We start from the raw sequence: 21,515 nt of genomic DNA on the forward strand, positions 1-21,515 counted from the left end.
TCCTCCCCCCCCCCTCCTCCTCCCCCCTCCTCCTCCCCCCCTCCTCCTCCCCCCCTCCTCCTCCCCCCCCCCCTCCCCCTCCCCCAAACTCCGGGCTGTCTCTCTCCTCCTCCTCCTCCCCCCCCCCCAAAACGCCGGGTCTCACCACTTCCGCAGCTGGTGAAACTGACGCGTATCGCGTCAGTCAGCTGCTGGCCCCTCCGGGAACGGAGAATAGCCGCCTAAAAGAAGGCCCCGACGCCGGAGTCATCTACACCGATTTTTCTCGCCGGAAATTGGCGTTACGACGGTCTGCAGAGAATTTCGCCCCATGTGTCGGACCTACTCTTATAGGTCCTAGAAGTCCGTGCCCCCTTGGGGCGGTTCTTTCACCTGCCAGGTATCGATTGGGTCTCTCCCAATCGATATTTTCCAAACACCCCAATCTGAGGGTCGTTCCTCGATGGGTGGGGCGGTCCCTACGGCTCTTTGTGTTGGTTGCTTTGGCGCCATTCTGTCTGGGCGTCTACGGAAAAGTATCCATTGATACTTAAATGTTTCTATTGTGCGGGGTCTGGATCTGGATCACCTCATTACTATGCAGATCTGTTTCCCATTTGCACCTTTGGCTGAAACTCTGCACCTAGCCAGAAACTGGTTTCTGTACGTGCAGAATGCAAAACAGTCTTCTGCAAGCTGCTTGTCCTCACTAAGACTGTATTTCCCTGCAGCCTTAGCAGTTCTCCATTTTGTAGCCCAGTGTCCATCTTAGATGGCTACATCAGTCAACTATATACAACACCCAGTGGGGCGGAGCCACGGAAGAGCAACAATATATAACTCAGTGAGTAACAATGGAACAATCATTAACCGAGAATATATACAGAGCTGTAAGTAACAGTGCAACAACAGTGGAACTACAATAACAGTGGTTCACCACAGGTTCCTAGGCCCCAGGCCCACCTAAGATGGCCACCTGCTCCACCCAATGAGTGAGACAAAAAAAATCACCTGATCATGGTTAGCTCCTCCCCCTCTCCTGCCCCCTCCATACCTACTGCCTAACCCACCCCCCCGAAGCCAGCAGGCTGCCTCCTGCCTCAACTAACCCCCTGCCCCTCCCACAAATAACATTCTAGACTGATTGAGCCTCAGCAGACTGGTCCACCAAATTGCAGCTGTGGATAAATGTATCAATTTAATAGATTGATCACTACTGTAGATAAACGTAGCAGGTCATCATTCACAAAAAACAGAAGAAAAAAAACCCAAAAAATAAAAAAAGTAAAAACAACAAAAATAATAAAAAAATCTTTTTTGCCTTTTTGGCTTTATTAAATTACCTATAGACCCTATAAAAGGTCTAAACTAGCCAGCATTAATCCAGAATGCAGCTTCGATTTAAACAACTTTAAGTCCAAACCTCCGATGACTTCTCCCACTTACTTTACAAGTCAATGCATTCATTTTTTTCCAAACATTCTCATTCACGTTTCTGTCCTCCTCCCTCTCTCTTTCTCACTTCAAATTAAACCTTCTTGGGGCGCTGAGGGTCTTGAATTGAGGCCTAGTCAGAGAGGCTGCATTAAACCTCAGGAGACAATGATACACAGGCCACAGTACACAGCTCCCGGTAAGTCCCAGCCGGGTCTTAACAGGTCGGGGCTGAACTGGCTGACCTTATATACAACATAGATTGAGTTTCCCTGTCCCCTTAACAAGTCTGATGATCACGCTCCAGCTCGAGGGCGGGGGTGGGGAGGGGACGGGGGAGGATGGTGGGGGGTGGGGGGGAGGTGAGTCTACCCTACCCCAACATCACCCCAAACATCTTCCAATAAAATGGGAGTTGGGCCTTCCAACCCCTCTGTCACCCCCACAATCCAAATCCTTCAGATTGTCCTTCAGCGCTTTATTCAGATCGGCCGTCAGAGCCGCTTCCGCTTCCAGAGAGGAGATCTGGGGCGGGGTTGGAGAATCGCCGGCGGGCGGAGTGAATCCCACCCCGCGTCTCCGACCCCGGCTGCTGAATTCTCCAGCACTGTTTTTTTGTCGGGGGTGGGGATTGCGCCGCGCCGGCCGGGGTTAACAGCGGCGACCCCCCCCCCGGCGATTTACGAAGGACCAAGCGGCCGCCCGTTTTTGGCCAGTCCCGCCGCCGTGCATTAGACCAGGTCCGTACCGGCAGGACCTGGCCCTGAGGGTGGCCTGCGGAGTCCTCGGAGGGGGGGGGAGAGGGTGGATCTGGCCCCGGGAGGGGCCCCCACAGAGGCCTGGCTCGCGATCGGGGCCCACCCATCTGCGGGCGGGCCTGTGCCGTGGGTGCACTCTTTCCCTCCGCGCCGACCTCTGTAAAGCTCCACCATGACCGGCAGAAGAAACCCCCTGCGCATGCGCAGGAAACACACCACCGGAAGCCAACCTGTCACAAAGCTGACCAAATCCAACAACACTACACATGTTTCTCAGCAATATAACTCCAGTAAAATAGAGACCAATCCTGGGACACGTTTACTGGGATGCAGAGCTACACAACTCAGTCAGTAAATTCACACTCCGATAGATGAGGGACATCCTTAATCTGATCATTGTGACTGAATAAATTGGAGTGGGAATTGTGCTGGACTTACAGCTGAGTGACTCGGTCTGAGTGCTGATAGCTGAGTGCAACCTATAAAGTGACACTTTCTCCATGTCCTCACTTCTCAGTATTCTGCTCAGAGAATCCAAGCCTACAAGCCCCACACCAGAACAACAGGTTCCTCAAACCCCTCACACGTTGGACAACAGCAAAATATTTGAATCAGCAGCCGAGGCTTCTACACCGTATTTGCATTTGCTGAGCTAATCTGGGTGTAACCATCCCGAGAGCTGAATAAAAGAGGCAGAGCCACGATGAGACAAACATCGATCACTCGGAGGAAACGAGACGTCATGGAGTCCCCGAAACTCACTGCGTTCCTCATCGTGCTCGGAGGTATGTGATCAACTGGAGACCTCAGGGATGTGCTGCAGGAGAGGGGAGAACAGCAAGTGAGGCAGCAGCAAAACTGGGGGGAATTCAGAACAGGGAAGTTGTGAATGAGAAAAAAGTTAAAAGAAATGTGAAAACCTGTCCTGGGAGTGTTTGATGGGGACAGTGTAGAGGGAGCTTTACTCTGTATCTAACCCCGTGCTGTACCTGTCCTGGGAGTGTTTGATGGGGACAGTGTCGAGGGAGCTTTATTCTGTGTCTAACCCCGTGCTGTACCTGTCCTGGGAGTGTTTGATGGGGACAGTGTAGAGGGAGCTTTACTCTGTATCTAACCCCGAGCTGTACCTGTCCTGGGAGTGTTTGATGGGGACAGCGTAGAGGGAGCTTTACTCTGTATCTAACCCCGTGCTGTACCTGATTGGGAGTGTTTGATGGGGCAGTGTTGAGGGAGCTTTACTCTGTATCTAACCCCGTGCTGTACCTGTCCTGGGAGTGTTTGATGGGGACAGTGTAGAGGGAGCTTTACTCTGTATCTAACCCCGAGCTGTACCTGTCCTAGGAGTGTTTGATGGGGACAGCGTAGAGGGAGCTTTACTCTGTATCTAACCCCGTGCTGTACCTGTCCTGGGAGTGTTTGATGGGGATAGTGTAGAGCGAGGTTTACTCTGTATCTAACCCCGTGCTGTACCTGATTGGGAGTGTTTGATGGGGCAGTGTTGAGGGAGCTTTACTCTGTATCTAATCCCGTGCTGGACCTGTCCTGGCAGTGTTTGATGGGGAGAGTGTAGAGGGAGCTTTACTCTGTATCTAACCCCGTGCTCTACCTGTCCTGGGAGTGTTTGATGGTCAGATTGTGAAACTCACTACCACAGGGAATGTTTGATGTTAAAATTATTGATGGCTTTGAGGGGAAGCTCGGCAAATAAATGAGGGTGAATGGAATGGAAAGTTACGCTGCGAGTGTTAGAGGAAGAGGGATGGGAGGAGCCTGGTGTGGAACAGATCAGGAGAGGCAGAGAGATGTGTGATCACCAGAAATGGGCAGGCTGTCAGTGCAGGAATCCCCTGTGGTTGTCCCCCTCTCGAACAGGTATATCGCTATGGATACTGTTGAGGGGAATAGCCTATCAGGGGAATATAGCAGCAGCAAGAGCAGTGACTCAACGGCTGGCTCTGATGTTCAGCAGGGAGGGTCAAAGCACAGAAGAGCAATAGTCATTGGGGACTCTATAGTCAGGGGCACAGATAGGCACTTCTGTGAATGTGAAAGAGACTCCAGGATGGCATGTTGCCTCCCTGGTGCCAGGGTCCAGGATGTCTTAGAATGGGTCGCGGGCATCCTGAAGGGGGAGGGCAAACAGGCAGATGTTGTGGACATATTGGTACTAACGACATAGGCAGCAAGGGGGCTGAGGTCCTGCAGCAGGGGTTCAGGCAGCTAGGCTTGGGATTACTCCCTGAGCCACGTGTCAGTGAGGCTAGAAATAGGAAGATAGAGCAAGTAAGCACGTGGCTAAACAGCTGGTGTAGGAGGGAGGGTTTCAGTTATCTGAACCACTGGGAGCTCTTCCGGGGCAGGTGTGACTATACAAGAAGGACGGGTTGCATCTAAACTGGAGAGGCATAAATATCCTGGCCACGAGGTTTGCCAGTGTCACACTGGAGGGTTTAAACGAGTATGGCAGGGGGGTGGGTACCGGAGCAATCGGTCAGAAGGTGAAATAATTGAGGGAGAATTAGGGAATAGGGCCAGTTTGGCTCTGAGGAAGAGCAGACAGGGAGATGTTGCTGAAAACAGTGGGACTGGTCGTCTGAAGTGCATTTGTTTTAATGTAAGAAATATAACAGGTAAGGCAGATGAACTTAGAGCTTGGATTAGTACTTGGAACGATGATGCTGTTGCCATTACAGAGACCTGGTTGAGGGAAGAACAGGATTGGCAGCTAAACGTTCCAGGATTTAGATGTTTCAGGCGGGACAGAGCGGGATGTAAAAGGGGTGGAGGAGTTGCGCTACTGGTTAGGGAGAATATCACAGCTGTACTGCGGGGGACAGTGTAGAGGGAGCTTTACTCTGTATCGAACCCCGTGCTGTACCTGTCCTGGGAGTGTTTGATGGTCAGATTGTGAAACTCACTACCACAGGGAATGTTTGATGTTAAAATTATTGATGGCTTTGAGGGGAAGCTCGGTAACACCTCAAAGGGCAGAGAGGCTGTATGCGTAGAGATCAGGAATAAGAAGGGAGCAGTCACCATGTTGGGGGTTTACTACATGCCTCCCAACAGCCAGCTGGAGATAGAGGAGCAGATAGGGAGAGAGATTTTAGAAAGGAATAAAAGCAACAGGGTTGTTGTGATGGGAGACTTTAACTTCCCCAATATTGACTGGGACTCAATTAGTGCTAGGGGCCTGGACGGGGCAGAGTTTGGAAGAAGCATCCTGGCAGGGCTTCTTAAAACATATGTAGAGAGTCCAACTAGGGAAGGGCTGTATTGGACCTGGTATTCGGAAATGAGCCAGGCCAGGTGGTAGAAGTTTCAATAGGGGAGTATTTTGGGAACAGTGACCACAATTCAGTAAGTTTTAAAGTGCTGGCGGACAAGGATAAGAGTGGTCCTAGGGTGAATGTGCTAAATTGGGGAAGGCTAATTATAACAATATTAGGCGGGAACTGAAGAACATAGATTGGGGTGGATGTTTGAGGGTAAATCAACATCTGACGTGTGGAAGGTTTCAAATGTGAGTTGAAAGGAATTCAGGACCGGCATGTTCCTGTGAGGAAGAAGGATAAATACAGCAAATTACGGGAACCTTGGATAACGAGAGATATTGGAGACTTCGTCAAAAAGAAACAGGAGGCATTTGTCAGGGCTAGAAGGCTGGGAACAGACGAAGCCTGTATGGAATAGAAGGAAAGTAGGAATGAACTGAAGCAAGGAGTCAGGAGGGCTAAAAGCGGTCACGAAAAGTCATTGGCAAAGAGGGTTAAGGAAAATCCCAAGGCTTTTTGCACGTACAAAAAAGCAGGAGGGTAGCCAGGGAAAGGATGGGCCCACTGAAGGACAGGGAGGGAATCTATGTGTGGAGTCAGAGGAAATGGGTGAGGTACTAAATGAATACTTTGCATCTGTATTCACTAAAGAGAAGGAATTGGTGGATGTTGAGTCTGGAGAAGGGTGTGTAGATAGCCTGGGTCACATTGAGATCCAAAAAGGGGCTGTTTAGCACAATGCTAAATTGCTGGCTTTGAAAGCAGACCTAGCAGGCCAGCAGCACGGTTCGATTTCCGTAACAGCCTCCCCGAACAGGCGCCGGAATGTGGCGACTAGGGGCTTTTCACAGTAACTTCATTTGAACCCTACTCGTGACAATAAGCGATTTTCATTTCATTTTCAAAAGACGAGATGTTGGGCATCTTGAAAAATATTAAGGTAGATAAGTCCCCAGGGCCTGATGGGATCTACCCCAAAATACTGAAGGGGGCAGGAGAGGAAATTGCTGAGGCCTTGACAGAAATCTTTGAATCCTTACCGTCTTCAGGTGATGTCCCAGAGGACTGGATTAACAAGGAGAGCAAGGATAATCCAGGGAACGACAGGCCGGTGAGCCTTACTTTAGTGGTAGGGAAATTATTGGAGAGAATTCTTCGAGACAGGATCTACTCCCATTTGGAAGCAAATTGACATATTAGCGAGAGGCAGCATGGTTTTGTGAAGAGGAGCTCGTGTCTCACTAACTTAATTGAGTTTTTCGAGGAGGTCACAAAGATTATTAATACTGGTAGGGCAGTGGATGTTGTCTATATGGACTTCAGTAAGGCCATTGATTAGTCCCTCATGGCAGACTGGAAAATACGTGAAGTCACACGGGATCAGAGGTGAGCTGGCAAGGTGGATACAGAACTGGCTAGGTCATAGAAGGCAGAGAGTAGCAATGGAAGGGTGCTTTTCTGATAGAAGGGCTGTGACTAGTGGTGTTCCGCAGGGATCAGTGTTGGGACCTTTGCTGTTCGTAGTATATGTAAATGATTTGGAGGAAAATGTAACTGGTCTGATTAGTAAGTTTGCGGACGACACAAAGGTTGGTGGAATTGCGGATAGCGATGAGAACTGTCAGAGGATACAGCAGGATTTAGATAATTTGGACACTTGGGCAGAGAGATGGCAGATGGAGTTTAATCTGGACAAATGTGATGTAATGCATTTTGGAAGGTCTAATGCAGGTAGGTAATTATAGTGAATGGTAGAACCCTCAAGAGTATTGACAGTCAGAGAGATCGAGGTGTGCCGGTCCACAGGTCACTGAAAGGGGCAACACAGGTGGAGAAGGTAGTCAAGAAGGCTTACGGCATGCTTGCCTTCATTGGCCGGGGCATTGAGTATAAAAATTGGCAAGTCATGTTGCAGCTGTAAGGAACCTTAGTTAGGCCACACTTGGAGTATAATGTTCAATTCTGGTTGCCACACTACCAGAAGGATGTGGAAGCTTTAGAGAGGGTGCAGAAGAGATTTACCAGGATGTTGCCTGGTATGGAGGGCATTAGCTATGAGGAGAGGATGAATCAACCCGGTTTGTTCTCACTGGAACGACGGAGGTTGAGGGGCGAAATTTATGGGGGGCAGAGACAGGGTGGATAGTCAGAGACTTTTTCCCAGGGCGGAGGGGTCAATTACTGGGGGGCATAGGTTTAAGGTGTAAGGGGCAAGGTTTAGGAGCGTTACCCCACCCCTACCTCCCCCTCCCCCCCACCGCCGACTGTGGCGCCACTGGACACAGTCCGCAGCTGTCAACTGTGGTCTGAGTTGACAAAATCTCAGCCCACAAGTGATTCACGCCGTCGGGAAATCGGCCCATCGGGTGGGGGGGGGGGGGCATCGGGGGAGGGGGGGGGGCATCGGGGGGGGGGCATCGGGGGGGGGGGGGGGGCATCGGGGGGGGGGGGCATCGGGGGAGGGCTTTCAGGTGTCGTCCTGAGGCCGTCCCAACAGCGTGCGGCGCCCTCACCGATGACGCCGTTTTGGAGGGGGCGGAGCATCGGAAGACGGGCGCAGCCCCCGATTTCGGCGTTAAAAGGGTGATTTTGGTGTCGGCAATAGGAGAATCTCGCCCATCGTGCGCTGATCTCGCTTTTCGCCCGGCGCTTGATTCTCCGCTGGATCAGGAACCCCGTTACTGGTGGCGGGTGACAGAGAATCTAGCCCATGGAATTGTTGGGCCGAATGGCCTGGTTCCGAGACGCAGGAATCGCGTTCAGCGATTGGCCGGAGAATCCGTTTCTTCACCTAAATCAGGGGCGGAGCCATTTTTCAGATGCTCTGCCCCCTCAAAAACAGCGTAATGGCTGAGTACGCCGCACGCCATTGGGACGTCCTCAGGATGTAACCCGAGACCCTCCCCCGATGCTCCGCTTCCAATTGGCCGACATCCCGACGGCGTCGGCTGTGTGTGCTCACAGTTTTCTGGGACCTCGCCTGGGGTCTGCAGACTGTGTCCAGCGCCGCCACAGTTGGGGCGGGGGGGGGGGGGGGGGGTGGACCAGGGCTGGCAAGGGTGTTACAGTGGGGCACTATCTGGCAGGCCGGGTCCGCGGGTGGCCGGGTCCATGTTATACGGCGCGGCTGCCGCAGGATGCACCGTGTCCATGCGCGGCCAAGGACCCGGCAATCCTCCATCTGTATCTGCAGGGGAAGCCGGGGCTTTGTGTGGTGCGGCTGCTAGCCCCTCCCACTGGGCGGAGCATCAGTACGGGGGCGGAGCCGACTTTTTCATTGTAAAACTAGACACATGCTCCGGCCATAGCCTCAAAATCGGAGAATCCAGCCCACAATCTCTGCTGGATTCACGAATATTCCTTTGCAGCTTCTGCTTTCTAAATCGGCGTGTTGTTAAATTGTCTCCCTGCTCACTCTGTACCAGGGCTTTTCTGACACAATGATTTATTTTCTTTTCCTCTTGTAGCAATTTGGATCCCTGCTCAGGGATATGTCCGAATCATGATGAACGTCGAAAGGATTGTTCGCTGCCTCGATCCAGCTCTCCCGTACCATCTCAACAGTAACTACGGCTGTTTCTGTAGGGTTGGAGTATATGGAAACCAGCCAGTGGATGAGATTGACAGGTAAAATGAGACGATACTTGTGTAAAAAACTCTCTCCGTGAAGCCAAGATGGGGATGTTTGCGCTGGCTGAGAATCAGAAAGGTTTTGCTCTGGTACAAAGCAGAGAGAAGACATTCCTCAGAAAGACAGAACTTGCTTCTCTATAGTCCTGATCACTGCCTCCAGGTAGAAGCCAATTTGTACACAGCAAGATCCCACAATAGCTATGATATAATGACCAGGTTGATCTATATTCCTGACGTTGGTTTAGGGATAAATACACCTTGTGCGGTTTGTCACTGATACCCTGGGCACGATTCTCCCAATGGGAGACTAAGTGCCGACACCGGAGTGAAAACCAGAGTGTTTCACTCCGGCGTCGGAGGCCGCTCCTCGTTCCCTATTCTCAGTGGGCACCGATCGCGGGCCAGACCCCCACTGTGCACCCCCCTGGTGCTCGATCCTCCCTCTCCCCCCCCCCCCGCCTCCACAGGCCGCACACACAGCGTTCGTGCGTTGTTCACGCCGGCAGCGACCAGGTGTGGTTGGCGCCAGCGTGAACCGATCGTTTTGGGTCAGCCGCTCTGCCCGTCTGTGCCAGAGAATCGCCGCTCGACCGTTAGAAATGGCGAGCGGCCTTTCTCCGAGTGGCCTGTCGTAAAACGCGGCACGCGTTTTGAGGGGGGGTGGGAGAATCGCGTGCGGGTGCCAGGGCGGCGTGGTGGTAATCGCCCGGCACTCCCACAATTCACCGACCCGGCGTGGGGGTCGGAGAATCGTGCCCCCTGATTTCCAGTTCAGACAAACAGAGCTGCTAAGAGTAATTTCTCAAAGTTACTTGAGGTAATTTAGGGGAGTTACTGGGGGTAAGTTACCGGAGTTTCTGCGGGTAATTTACAGGAGTTACTGGGGGTAATTTACAATCTTTATTAGTGTTACAAGTATGTTTGCACTAATACTGCAATGAAAATTCCCCAGTCTTCACACTCTGGCGCCTGTTCGGGTACGCTGAGGGAGAATTCACAATGTCCAATTCACCATACAAGCACGTCTTTCGGGATTTGTGGGAGGAAACCACTGTGCTACCGTGCCGCCCACAATAGGAGTTAAGGGGTAATTTTAGGTCTTGCTGGGGGTAATTTACAGGAGGTACTGGGGGTAATTTATCGGAGTTATTGGAGGTAATTCATAGGAGTTACTGAGGATAATTAATTGGGGTTAATCAGGGTAATTTATAGAAGATACTGGTGTAATATATAGACCATTAGACCATGAGGTATCGGAGCAGAATTAGGCCACTCGGCCCATCGACTCTGCTCCAAAATTCAATCATGGCTGATATTTTCTCATCCCCATTCTCCAGCCTTTTCCCCATAAGTCCTGATCGCCTTATTAATCAAGAACCTATCTATCTCTGTCTTGAAGACACTCAGTGAATTGGCCTCCACAGCCTTCTGCGGCAAAGAGTTCCACATATTCACCACCCTCTGGCTGAAGAAATTCCTCCTTATCTCTGTTTTAAAGGGTTGTCCCTTTAGTCTGAAATTGTGTCCTCTGGTTCTAGTTCTTCCTACTCGTGGAAACATCCTCTCCACGTCCATTCTATCCAGGCCTCGCAGTATCTTTTAAGTTTCAAAAAGATCTCCCCTCATCCTTCTAAACTCCAATGAGTACAGACCCAGAGTCCTCAACCATTCCTCATACAACAAGCTCTTCAGACCGAGGATCAGTCTTGTGAACCTCCTCTGGACCCTCTCCAAGGCCAGCACATCCTTCCTTAGATACGGGGCCCAAAACTGCTCACAATACTCCAAATGGGGGTCTGACCAGATCCTTATACAGCCTGAGAAGTCCATCCCTGGTCTTGTATGCTAACCCTCTTGACATGAATGCTAATGTTGCATTTGCCTTCCTAACTACCGACTGAACCTGCACATTAACCTAAAGAGAATCATGAACAAGGACTACCAAGTCCCTTTGTACTTCTGATTTCCTCAGCATTTCCCCATTTAGGAAATAGTCAATGCCTAAATTCCTCTATCCAAATTGCATAACCTTACACTTTTCCACATTATATTTCATCTGCCACTTCTTCGCTCACTCTCCTAGCCTGTCCAAGACCTTCTGCACACTGGCCGATATCCACCCCCCCCCCCCCCCCCCCTCCCCCCCCAACGCCGGGTGGCCAGGGAGATTCGTTGGGCAATGGGATGTACCGCAAGGGAGCAGCGCCTTACTGTATCGGGGTGGATGAAGCTCTCCGTGTACCCGGAGAGTCGAGAAGGCAAGGTGTCTTGTGGCCATCGACTTCACCGTCGTTGTCGCAGTTGCGAGGTTGTGTGGCCGGGACTGGTCGAGCGTGATGGAGGCGAGCTGCGGCTGGTGTTGGTGGGCCCCGGGCTGGTCGGCGGCGGTTGCGGGCTATGAGTGTCCCGATGAGGTGCCCGATCATCAAGGGTCCTGAGGCGCCGTCCAAAATGGCGGCGAAGATGGTGGCGTTAAAGATGGCGGCATCCACGGGCCGCACGAGGCCTGATGGGGGGACGATGGCATCGCCCACACACCACACGTGGGTTGCAGGTGCGAACATGGCAGCGCCCATGGGCCCCACATGGGGGGTGTAGGAACAATGGGGCTGGTTACAGCGGCGAGCGACCTTCCCTGGCACACCGCAGTGAAATGTCCTTACTTCCCGCAGGCCTTGCAGAGTGCGCTCCGCACCGGGCAGCGCTGGCGGGGGTGATTTGTATGCCCGCAGAAACAGCACTTGGCCACCCCCCCCCCCCCCCCCCCCCCGGGATTGGCTGGCTGCCGCACGGCGCAGGCTTGGGATTGGCTGGGGGCAGTCGCTGGTGGGTCCACGATGTCCAGGACGGGGTCGCCGTGCGGTCGGGAGACGTACGCTTGTACATTATGGGAGGCAACCGTTAGCAAGTTTCTTGATCATCGCAAGGTCGAGCGTACCCCCTTCTCAGAGACGCTGGCGGATGTACGCCGACCCTATGCCCGTAACGAAAGCGTCCCTGATTAGGAGTTTGGAATGTTAGACAGCTGAAACTGCCTGGCAATCACAGTTCCTCGCCAGGGAGTGCAGTGCACACCAGAAATCTTCCAATGACTCACCAGGGAGTTGTTGGCACGTGGACAGGAGGTACCTGGCGTAGAGTTTGTCGATCGGCCGTGTGTAGTTCTCTTTCAGAAGCGCCATAGCCTCAGTGTAGTCGGGCGCATCCTGGATAAGAGGAAAAATATCGGAGCTCAACCGTGTGTCCAGGATTTGTAGTTTCTGTGCCTCTGAGTGTGGTTCTGTCGTTGATCCGATGAAGGTTTCAAAGCACGTTAGCCAGTGGTCGAAGGCCAATGTGGTGTCTGTTTGAGGGTGCAGCTGCAGGCGATCTGGCTTGATGCGAATGTCCATTGCTGTAAAATCTCTGCGTAATAAATTGATGCACTATCAATTACAGCGAGACGAGAGTAGAGAGTAATCGAGGCTTTATTACGCAGAGATGTCTTGCCTCCTGCAGCTGCTGCCGAAATGGCAGCAGCCCGGTGAGCACACACATTTATACTCCGCCTACTGGGCGGAGCCAGTAGGCAGGGATCTACCCCCATACATGTAGTACAGGAACCTTACCGTATTACATCTCGTATGTGTTCTATATACAACAGTGGTGACTACCACAGTTACCCAAAGATGGGCTGGGTCAAGCAGACCAGATTTTATTCCCTTCGCCTACATGGCCGCTTTAACTTTATTAAAACTCGCCCTCCTCTCAGCAAGTTCTGCTCCCATGTTTGGTAAACCCGGATCTCAGTTTCTTCCCATACTCTTGCCCATCTCATGATGCATTCTTTGTCCAGGAATCGATGCAGCCTCACCATCAATGCCCCTGGGGGCTCATGACCCTGGGATTGTGTATAAGTGCCCTGTGAGCCCGGTCCACCTCCAACGGCCTGTCGAACGCCTCTGCCCCCATCATTTTCTGCAACATCTTCACAACATCCGCACCGGCATCCGATCCTTCCTTTCCCTCTGGCAGACCGACCATCTGAATGTTCTGCCTGCGGGAACGATTCTCCGGGTCTTCCACCTTTTCCAGCAGCCGCTTTTGCCGATCCTGTAAAATGCCAATTTGCAGGGCCATCCCAGTGGACTGCTCCTCTTGCTCCGTCGCCTACTCCTGTAGCTTTTGGATCGACTGTCCCTGGGCCGTCACTGTCACCTCCATCCGGTCGACAGCCTCCTTAATCGAGGCTACCACCTTGGTCAGGTCCTCGCACACTCCATACGGTGCCAGGCAAACATCTCATCCAGGTCTGTAACCAACTGATCCATCGTCCATTGGGCCGGTGGGGCCGGACCTCGTTTCTCTGCCATTGCAGCCACCAAGCTCAGATCCTCACCTCCAACCAGCTTTTGATTACTTTTTTTGAGATAACTTTTTGAGCGTAGTTCCATCGGATCGGAGTCGCCTTCTCCTCCTCTCACTTTAATCCACTTATGTGCTAGTGTTTGAAACAAACCTGTTGGACTTTAACCTGGTGTTGTAAGACTTCTTACTGTACTTTAATCCACTTACGTTAGAAACAATTTCTGTGAAAATCCAGCTTAAAAGCCGTTAAGAAACACACCAAGAGCAGGAGCTGCTAAATGTGCGACCTTTCACAGTATGGTCGCCACCGGACATCCGTTCTCCATTTTTGATGAGGGATATGCTCCATGTTTGTTGGGGGCAGCGCTCCATGTTTGTTGGGGCAGCGCTCCATGTTTGTTGAGGGCAGCGCTCCATGTTTGTTGGGGGCAGCGCTCCATGTTTGTTGGGGGCAGTGCTCCATGTTTGTTGGGGCAGCGCTCCATGTTTGTTGCAGGCAGCGCTCCATGTTTGTTGGGGGCAGCGCTCCATGTTTGTTGCAGGCAGTGCTCCATGTTTGTTGTGGGCAGTGCTCCATGTTTGTTGGGGGCAGCGCTCCATGTTTGTTGGGGGCAGCGCTCCATGTTTGTTGGGGCAGCGCTCCATGTTTGTTGGGGGCAGCGCTCCATGTTTGTTGGGGGCAGCGCTCCATGTTTGTTGAGGGCAGCGCTCCATGTTTGTTGGGGGCAGCGCTCCATGTTTGTTGGGGGCAGCGCTCCATGTTTGTTGGGGGCAGCGCTCCATGTTTGTTGGGGGCAGCGCTCCATGTTTGTTGGGGGCAGCGCTCCATGTTTGTTGGGGCAGCGCTCCATGTTTGTTGGGGCAGCGCTCCATGTTTGTTGAGGGCAGCCCTCCATGTTTGTTGGGGGCAGTGCTCCATGTTTGTTGGGGGCAGTGCTCCATGTTTGTTGGGGGCAGCGCTCCATGTTTGTTGAGGGCAGCGCTCCATGTTTGTTGGGGGCAGTGCTCCATGTTTGTTGGGGGCAGCGCTCCATGTTTGTTGGGGGCAGTGCTCCATGTTTGTTGGGGGCAGTGCTCCATGTTTGTTGGGGGCAGTGCTCCATGTTTGTTGGGGGCAGTGCTCCATGTTTGTTGGGGGCAGTGCTCCATGTTTGTTGGGGGCAGTGCTCCATGTTTGTTGGGGCAGTGCTCCATGTTTGTTGGGGGCAGCGCTCCATGTTTGTTGGGGCAGCGCTCCATGTTTGTTGGGGGCAGTGCTCCATGTTTGTTGGGGGCAGCGCTCCATGTTTGTTGGGGGCAGTGCTCCATGTTTGTTGGGGGCAGTGCTCCATGTTTGTTGGGGGCAGCGCTCCATGTTCATTGTGGGCAGTTCTCCATGTTCACTGTGGGCAGTGCTCCATGTTTGTTGTTCGCTGGCTTCCATATTTGTGAGGGGCTGGGCTCCGTGTTCTTTCACAAAATAATGGTTTGATAATAATAATCTTTATTGTCACAAGGAGGCTTACATTAACAACACAATGAAGTTACTGTGAAAAGCCCGTAGTCGCACATTCCGGCGCCTGTTAGGGTGCACAGAGGGAGAATTCAGAATGTCAAAATTACCCTAACAGCACGTCTTTCAGGACTTATGGGAGGAATCCGGAGAAGCCGGTGGAAACCCACACAGATACGGGGAGAATGTGTAAACTCTGTACAGACTGTGACCCAAGCCGGGAATCAAACCTGGTACCCTGGATATGTGAAGCCGTAGTGCGAACCACTGTGCTACCGTGCTGCCCCAATGTCGATGCCAAGTATAATTCGACGTGTTCCTGGAGTGTTCATGATATCACCTCCCACCTCAAACATCCCAGCTCCACGCTGCCATTGGTCTGACATGTCCACTCTCGGGGTGCCCACCTTTCCAAACCAATTGGAAAGTGAACAGACTCTTTGTCATCTGATTGGGTGTTTTTTCAGAAACAGCTTTTCCCTCCCACCACCAGTTTCTCTCCAATGAACAAATGCGTTGAAATAAAATAGGAGAACATCATGTTGTTAAAGGGCAGCAATGGCCTTATCCCATCAGTTATGTGAAATGAGTTCCCTGAGGATTCATCTTTAGTTCCTGAAAACTCCAGGACAATTCTTCAGAGTTGGGAACCCAATCTGAGGCTTGTTTGGAATCATTAATCCCCTGACTGAGTTTCAGTCTCTCCATGAAAAACTTACATCTGAAATGATATCTCCTGTTTGTCACCCACTCAGATGCTGCCAAGTGCACGATGACTGTTACAGAGAAGCTGCAATGATGGAATGTTCCACCTTTCATATGTGGTTCGCTTCACTTTGTGAAAATGGAATTCCCAAGTGCCGTAAGTAAACACCAAACAAAATCGATGTTGGCCTCGGGAAGTTGCTCTGACTCCCTGTCCTCTCCCTTCCCTCAATAGTTCAACATCAGTAAAGTACAACAACAACTTATATTTATGTGGTGCCTTCAGAGTAATGAAACATCCAAAGTGACTGACCAAAAGCTTTTGTTAAAGATGTTTTAAGGAATGTCTCAATAGAGGCGGAAAGGTGAAGGGAGGGAATTTCGGAGCTTGGGGCCCAGACACCTGAAGACACGGCCACCAATGGTGATCCGATTAAAATTGGGAATGCTCGAGAGACCAGGCCCGGAACTTTCCTTTTGGGAGACTAAGGGCCGGATTCTCCGTCACATCGAGAAATCCGTTACCAGCGGCGGGCAGCGGGGAATCCAGTGCAGGCAGGAAACGGGATTGCCGACGGGCTGTGTCCCATGTTCTCCGAATCGTCAGGATTCCCCGGTCCTCTGGGCCGGGAATCACACGGGCAGGAATTAGTGCCGGTCTTCACCAGCGTGGCCCTGATGTGGTGGGCCTCACGGTGGGCCAAGGGGGTCACTCTTTACAGGAGTTGCCCCCAAAGTCCAATGGAGGGCCACCCTCCCCACCCCCCACAATGCAAGTCCTGCCCACCCCACCCCCACAAGACACCCCTCACCAAAACTAAGGACACCCCCACCAGAGACCCCCCCCATAAGAAAGACCCCGGCCTGGAAGCCCCCCAGAAGGGAGACACCTGCCTGGAAGCCCCTCCATTAGGGATGGGCGGGTCATCCCCGTACTGTGGGGGCGGGACAGGGGGGCTGACCCAAGCGATCCGGGGCCAGGGGCTGAATTGCGTTGTTGGGGGGGGGGGGGGGGGGGGCCAGCCACTCGACCTCTCTGTTGTTGCGTTGGCTTAAAATGGCGGCCTGGCAGCAGGATTTGCTGGGGAATCCCTCACAATCCTCACCGTGTATTAATTTGCACGGCTACAGATTGGGAGTCGCTTCCTGATTTGTGCTCCCAGTGGGAAGCCAATCAGATGCAATTCAGCTCCGGTGTGAGAACATGGGGTGGAATTGCGATCGGCAAAAACCGAAGTTCACGCCCTGCGCTGATTTGGGCACATTCTCCGGACCCTCCCCAGCCGCAAATACAATTAGTACCGGAGGGGAATGCAGAACCGGCATTTGCAGCATTTAAATGTCATTAGCGGCTTGGGCACTTCATTCTCCGTCCTTCCCGCGATGCTCCGTCCCCTCAGGCCGAAGTCTCGGGGACGCGGATTACTACAAGTATTTACAGACGGGGACTGGACGCCAGGCCTGCGGAGGGGGAGCGAGAGGCTAAACAACACTGAAAACCCATTGAGAATTGTGGGGCTTGCTGGGGGGTAGCTGCCTGGGCCGGGGGCAGGAGCGGGGAGGGACTCGGTGTCGGGTCCGTGGAGTCGGGGTGTTCCCCTCAGGATGGGGGTGGCCTGGCTCAGACCCCCATTGCTGCCGTCTGCCTTTTAAACCCACCCCCTTTGCTGCTACTTACAGGCTCCTGGCTGCTCACACTGCTGAGTGCTGCCTGTGTCCTTTAAACACTCAGAAGGCCTCTGGTCATCTGGGAGCCCACCCAGGCCGCCCCTCTGGACACCCTCATACCTCAGCTGGATCATCAAGGGGATACAGACATAGGAGCAGAATTAGGCCATTCGGCCCATCGAGTCTGCTCCACCATTCAATCATAGCTGAGATGTTTCTCATCCCCAATCTCCGGCCTTCTCCTCATAACCCCTTATTATTCCCCTTATTATTCCCCTTATTAATCAAGATGGGCGTGGCCATAATAAATCCGATGCCCACCAGGTGAAATGAAAAAATGAAAATCGCTTATTGTCACAAGTAGGTTTCAATGAAGTTACTGTGAAAAGCCCCTAGTCGCCACATTGCGCGCCTGTCCAGGGAGGCTGGTACGGGAATCGAACCTTGCTGCTGGCCTGCCTTGGTCTGCTTTAAAAACCAGCGATTTAGCCCAGTGAGCTAAACCAGCCCCAAGTGCCAAGGTGTTGGCAATCCTCAGAAGCGCTGCCCCATTGCAGAGGGCAGGTGATCAGCCGAGCTCACCCCAACCAGAGGACACCTGCACCGTGGCCTTTGGAGGCCTCCCTGGTTCTCTGACCCCTCTCAGGGCAGAGGCCTCACAGCGAGGGTCCCGAAGGTGGGCTGGTGTGGGTACCGAAGGTGGGCTGGTGTGGGTCCCGAAGGTGGGCTGGTGTGGGTCCCGAAGGTGGGATGGTGTGGGTCCCGAAGGTGGGATGGTGTGGGTCCCGAAGGTGGGATGGTGTGGGTCCCGAAGGTGGGCTGGTGTGGGTCCCGAAGGTCGGTCGGTGTGGGTCCCGAAGGTGGGCTGGTGTGGGTCCCGAAGGTCGGTCGGTGTGGGTCCCGAATGTGGGCGGGTGAGGGTCCCGAAGGTCGGTCGGTGTGGGTCCCGAAGGTCGGTCGGTGTGGGTCCCAAAGGTCAGTCGGTGTGGGTCCCGAAGGTGGGCGGGTGAGGGTCCCGAAGGTCGGTCGGTGTGGGTCCCGAAGGTGGGTTGGTGTGGGTCCCGAAGGTCGGTCGGTGTGGGTCCCGAAGGTCGGTCGGTGTGGGTCCCAAAGGTCGGTCGGTGTGGGTCCCAAAGGTCGGTCGGTGTGGGTCCCGAAGGTGGGTTGGTGTGGGTCCCGAAGGTGGGCTGGTGAGGGTCCCGAAGGTCGGTCGGTGTGGGTCCCAAAGGTCGGTCGGTGTGGGTCCCGAAGGTCGGTCGGTGTGGGTCCCAAAGGTCAGTCGGTGTGGGTCCCGAAGGTCGGTCGGTGTGGGTCCCAAATGTCGGTCGGTGTGGGTCCCAAAGGTCGGTCGGTGTGGGTCCCGAAGGTCGGTCGGTGTGGGTCCCGAAGGTCAGTCGGTGTGGGTCCCGAAGGTCGGTCGGTGTGGGTCCCGAAGGTCGGTCGGTGTGGGTCGCAAATCCTCCGGGGGCTAGGTCGGCGCCGGAAGGTTTGGCATCGTGCCAGCCGGCGCGAAGGGCCGGCGTCAGTAGGCACATGTGCAGATCCACCTGCGTGGTTACGCTCTTGCGCAGGCCGGCCGGCGGGTTCCTGGTTCCGCTGATCGCAGGCCAGGCCACCTTGAGGGCTCCGCCTGGGGTCGGATCACATCGCGCCCCCCCCCCCGAGGATTCACCTACCCGGCCTCCAAGCCAGGTTCCGCCGTGATGGACCATGTCCATTTCACGCCGGCGGGACAGGCCAGGAAATGACGACCGTTCTGCTCATCGGGGCCTGGAGAATTGCCGGGGGGGGGGGGGGGTCGCTGCCAAAGGCCCCCGACCGGCAGGGCATAAACCCAGCTCCCGCCCGAAAACTGGCACCGGAGAATACGGCAGCCGGAGAATACGGCAGCCGGAGAATACGGCAGCCGGAGAATACGGCAGCCGGAGAATACGGCAGCCGGAGAATACGGGAGCCGGCGTCGGAGCGGCGGGGCGGGATTCACTCCGTCCCCCCCGGGGGATTCTCCAACCTGGCGGGGGAGGGGGGGTCAGAGAATCCTCCCCAGATTTCACTTCTAGTGTTTTAAAAATTATGAACTGAATGTTTAAATTCCACCAGCTGCCGTGGTGGGATTTGAACCCGTGTCCCCAGAGCTTTAGTCTGGGTCTCTGCATTACTAATCCACCTCCCACCATTTTGTTTAAAGTCTGCTCCACAGCCCTGGTCATGTGATTTGCCAGGACCCAGCTCCCAGCGCCGTGCAAGTGAAACCCACCCCAACGGTACAGCTCTCTCTGTCCTCAGTACTGATGCCAGTGCCCCATGAATGGTGACCCATCGCTCCCACACCAATCTCTGAGCCACGCACTCAACTCCCTGATCTTATTGACCCAATGTCAATTTGTCTGTGGCTCAGAGATTGTTACCTTTGTGGTTCTGCTTTTTAATTGAGTCCCGAGCTGCTCATCCTCCCTGATCAGAACCTCTTTCTTAGTCCTATCTGTGTGGCTGGTACCCACCGATACAACAACAACTGAATTATAGAACATAGAACAGTACAGCACAGAACAGGCCCTTCGGCCCTCGATGTTGTGCCGAACAATGATCACCCTACTTAAACCCACGTAACCCGTATACCCATAACCCAACAATCCCCCCATTAACCTTACACTACGGGCAATTTAGCCTGGCCAATCCACCTAACCCGCACATCTTTGGACTGTGGGAGGAAACCGGAGCACCCGGAGGAAACCCACGCACACACGGGGAGGACGTGCAGACTCCACACAGACAGTGACCCAGCCGGGAATCGAACCTGGGACCCTGGAGCTGTGAAGCATTGATGCTAACCACCATGCTACCGTGAGGCCCCAATTCTTCCCCCAGGAGTTCTAACCCTGGCACCGGGCTGGCAACACGGCCCTCGGGGCTCACACTCTCTCGATGCTGAGAACACTGTCTATCCCTCTAACAACACTGTCCCCTGCTACAATCCCATTCCTTTACATTCCTCCCACTGTGTCCCTGTCCCCAGGTGCGGTGGTCAGTCTGCTCACCCTCCCAGCAGCCCTCACTCTCATCCACACAGGCTGAAAAAACCTCCAATCTCTCGGACAAGTGTAAGGGCTGAGTGTCTTCCATTACTACCTCCTGGATACTCACGTGTAGTCATCCTGTCTGTCCCTGATCACGGACCCAATGAAGTAGCTAAGCTAAGGGGTGTGGCAAAGTGTCCAGGGAACATTGTGAATCACCCACAACGTTAAGGACCCAACAACAATGGAGATTTTTCAACGTTGCAGAATCTCAAATCCTTAACCCCACCCACCACATCAGTGTGTACATCAATGTGTGTATATTCCAGTGTGTGTTTCCATGTGTACATTACAGTGCATATTTTACACTGTGTATATTTAGGTGTTCTGCTCTTTTTCAGCTGAGTTCTCGGTGACGTCTCACGACACAGAATGTTTTCAGAAGTTCTGTAACTGTGACATTGCAGCTGCCCTGTGCCTCAAGGAGAATAGCGACAAGCATAACCCAAAGTTTGTGGATTATGACCAAAGCCTGTGCAAGACCGTCCCATAGCTCCAGCTCACAATGAAGCGATGGTGATGTGACCGAGAGTCACACTGACAAGAATCTCTCCAATAGAATATTCCGGGTGTGATTGATGGGATTTCTCTCTCGCCGTCTGACTGATTTCTAATTGCTCACTGAGTGTCTCTCAGCTCTCGCTTTTGTTGCTGTTTTACCTTTAATTCATTTAAAATGTACTTTACAATTCTGGTGAAATAAAATACACTGATTGAAGCATGCAATGCTGGGAGTGGGAGTGTTTATTCATTATTGATACAGGGGGCATGTCCAATTAGTTTCTGCACAGACATTCTGATCCTTCACAGACAGTATGGGATCCTGCTGTTCTCTTTGTACTTTGTGGTGCGACACTGCCACCTGCTGGTGTAACAGCAGCAGCAGCCGTCACGTCTCTGCTCCCAAATGCTGATAGAGGCACCCCTGGTGTCACAGTCTGAAACTGCCAACTTCATTGAGCCAAATGCTGCAACTCGTGGGGTAATTTTGACATTGCTGCAATCGGTGTAAATAAAAATTGGGAGAGATATAAAGTGGGCTATCACACCCGGGTCAAAATTACCCCCAGTGAATATTGTTAAATCTCTCATTCATTCAGTCTCCTGCCTAAGTTATTGCAAAGTGGTTAATTCTTCAGCAATGTGA

General features: G+C 53.0%; 1 protein-coding gene across 3 annotated transcripts in view; it reads left to right on the top strand.

The window, feature by feature from the left end:
* The window catches only part of LOC119957670 (basic phospholipase A2 homolog 1-like), a 25,174-nt gene extending 4,080 nt beyond the window's left edge, over positions 1 to 21,094 (top strand). The window contains exons 1-4 of one of the 3 annotated variants that reach the window (XM_038785744.1): positions 2,730 to 2,956; positions 8,914 to 9,073; positions 15,674 to 15,780; positions 20,710 to 21,094. In XM_038785744.1, coding sequence (XP_038641672.1) covers positions 2,875 to 2,956; positions 8,914 to 9,073; positions 15,674 to 15,780; positions 20,710 to 20,861 — 501 coding nt within the window. In that variant the 5' untranslated portion in view covers positions 2,730 to 2,874 and the 3' untranslated portion in view covers positions 20,862 to 21,094. Of the gene's footprint in view, positions 1 to 2,729; positions 2,957 to 8,913; positions 9,074 to 15,673; positions 15,781 to 20,709 lie in introns of those variants that run through there. The other 2 variants (XM_038785746.1, XM_038785745.1) reach the window with 2 other exon arrangements.
* The last annotated feature ends 421 nt before the right edge of the window (positions 21,095 to 21,515 follow it).

This window comes from Scyliorhinus canicula, chromosome 27 (assembly GCF_902713615.1).
Source record: "Scyliorhinus canicula chromosome 27, sScyCan1.1, whole genome shotgun sequence".
NCBI classification, from domain to species: domain Eukaryota; kingdom Metazoa; phylum Chordata; class Chondrichthyes; order Carcharhiniformes; family Scyliorhinidae; genus Scyliorhinus; species Scyliorhinus canicula.